Source organism: Myzus persicae, unplaced genomic scaffold (assembly GCF_001856785.1).
Source record: "Myzus persicae strain clone G006 unplaced genomic scaffold, MPER_G0061.0, whole genome shotgun sequence".
NCBI lineage: Eukaryota > Metazoa > Arthropoda > Insecta > Hemiptera > Aphididae > Myzus > Myzus persicae.
The window spans coordinates 82,889-84,190 of record NW_019104087.1 but is presented as its reverse complement, the minus strand read 5'-3'; the positions used below and the strand labels follow the sequence as shown (position 1 = coordinate 84,190).

At 53.5% G+C, this 1,302-nt stretch overlaps 1 protein-coding gene across 1 annotated transcript; it reads right to left on the bottom strand.

The window, feature by feature from the left end:
- Positions 1 to 130: 130 nt before the first annotated feature.
- LOC111038539 (ATP-dependent DNA helicase PIF1-like) lies at positions 131 to 1,046 on the bottom strand. Its single transcript, XM_022321671.1, has one exon. The coding sequence runs from the start codon at positions 1,044 to 1,046 to the stop codon at positions 330 to 332; it is 717 nt and encodes a 238-aa protein (XP_022177363.1). The 3' UTR covers positions 131 to 329.
- Positions 1,047 to 1,302: the final 256 nt, after the last annotated feature.

The following is a 1,302-nucleotide window of genomic DNA, read 5'->3' as shown; positions in this document are numbered from 1 at the left end:
TCGCCACCGTACATACCAACTTTTATTGATTCCGAGTCCCGCACTCGTGAGAACGCAACGTACAGTTGTCCGTGCGTAAACACCGGGGACGGCAGAAACAAACCAACTCTGTCGAAAGTTTGACCCTGAGACTTGTTGATCGTCATCGCGAACGAAAGTCTCACCGGAAACTGAACCCGACGCATGGTGAAGGGCAGGTCGTCGTCTCCGCTGGACGACAGCGGTATCCTGGGGATGACGATGTCGTCCTGCCCTTCCCCCGCGTCCTCCAACAACCTCGCTTTGAAGTTATTGCGCCTCAGTTCCGTAACCACTAACCTTGTTCCGTTTCACATTCTGATTTTTGGATCGATGTTCCGCAGCAGCATGACCACGGAACCGACCACCAGCGTCAGCCTGTACGGAAGAAGTCCCTCGGGATCCAGCGAGTTCAAAAACTCGGTCGGGTAGTTGGCAATCTCGTTCGCCACCACCGTGTGTATGGCGGTGTAGGTTCTCGCGGCACCAGTGAGGCGTTGCAGCACCATGCGATTGACCTGCCTACAATCCTCGTTCCGGGGACAGAGAATTATTTTCCGAGCAAAGTCGTTGACGTTAGCCAACGACATTTGCTGCGGGTAAACAAAATCAATCAAATTAGCTATGTCACATACCATATTCCTGGGGATTTCGGCGGTGTTCACGTTCCCGTCGATCGCGGCCCTCGTCCCCCTGCGGACCACCGGTGGTATCTGTCTGAAGTCACCCGCGAATAGAACCGTCTTACCACCGAACGGCAGTTCCGATTGCATTATGTCCTTCAGCAACCGGTCGACCACCGTCAGTTGGAGCCCCGGAGACATGGGCGCTTCGTCCCAGACGATGAGTGCCGCCTCCCGTATCCTACGCGAGACTGCATGGCGATGGACGACGTCGAATCTTCGTTGAGCGTACCGAAAGGCAAACCGAACGTCGAGTGAACGGTCATACCACCGTCCATGAGCGCCGCCGCTATTCCCGTGAACGCCACGGACAACACAGATCTGCCATTGTTGCGGAGCGACCATATCAGGCAGCCGTAAAGCGTCGTTTTCCCCGTACCCCCGGGCCCGTGTAACGTGTAATGCAAATTACGTCTGTTTTAATTATTTATATCAACTACCAAATTACCACTGCACGTATATCCTTGGTATAATATATATTTATACGCATAATGTTTTGTCGAATTTGTACTATCGAACCGTCGCCGCAGCCGTTATCCATAAGGAAGCCCTAGGCCGTGACGATAACCGCTGCCCACCTACCATACTGCACACCCAGCAT

What these genes read in the sequence shown, in the direction of transcription:
- LOC111038539 (XM_022321671.1), bottom strand. Translation starts at nt 1,046, where the DNA reads ATGGTCGCTCCGCAACAATGGCAGATCTGTGTTGTCCGTGGCGTTCAC.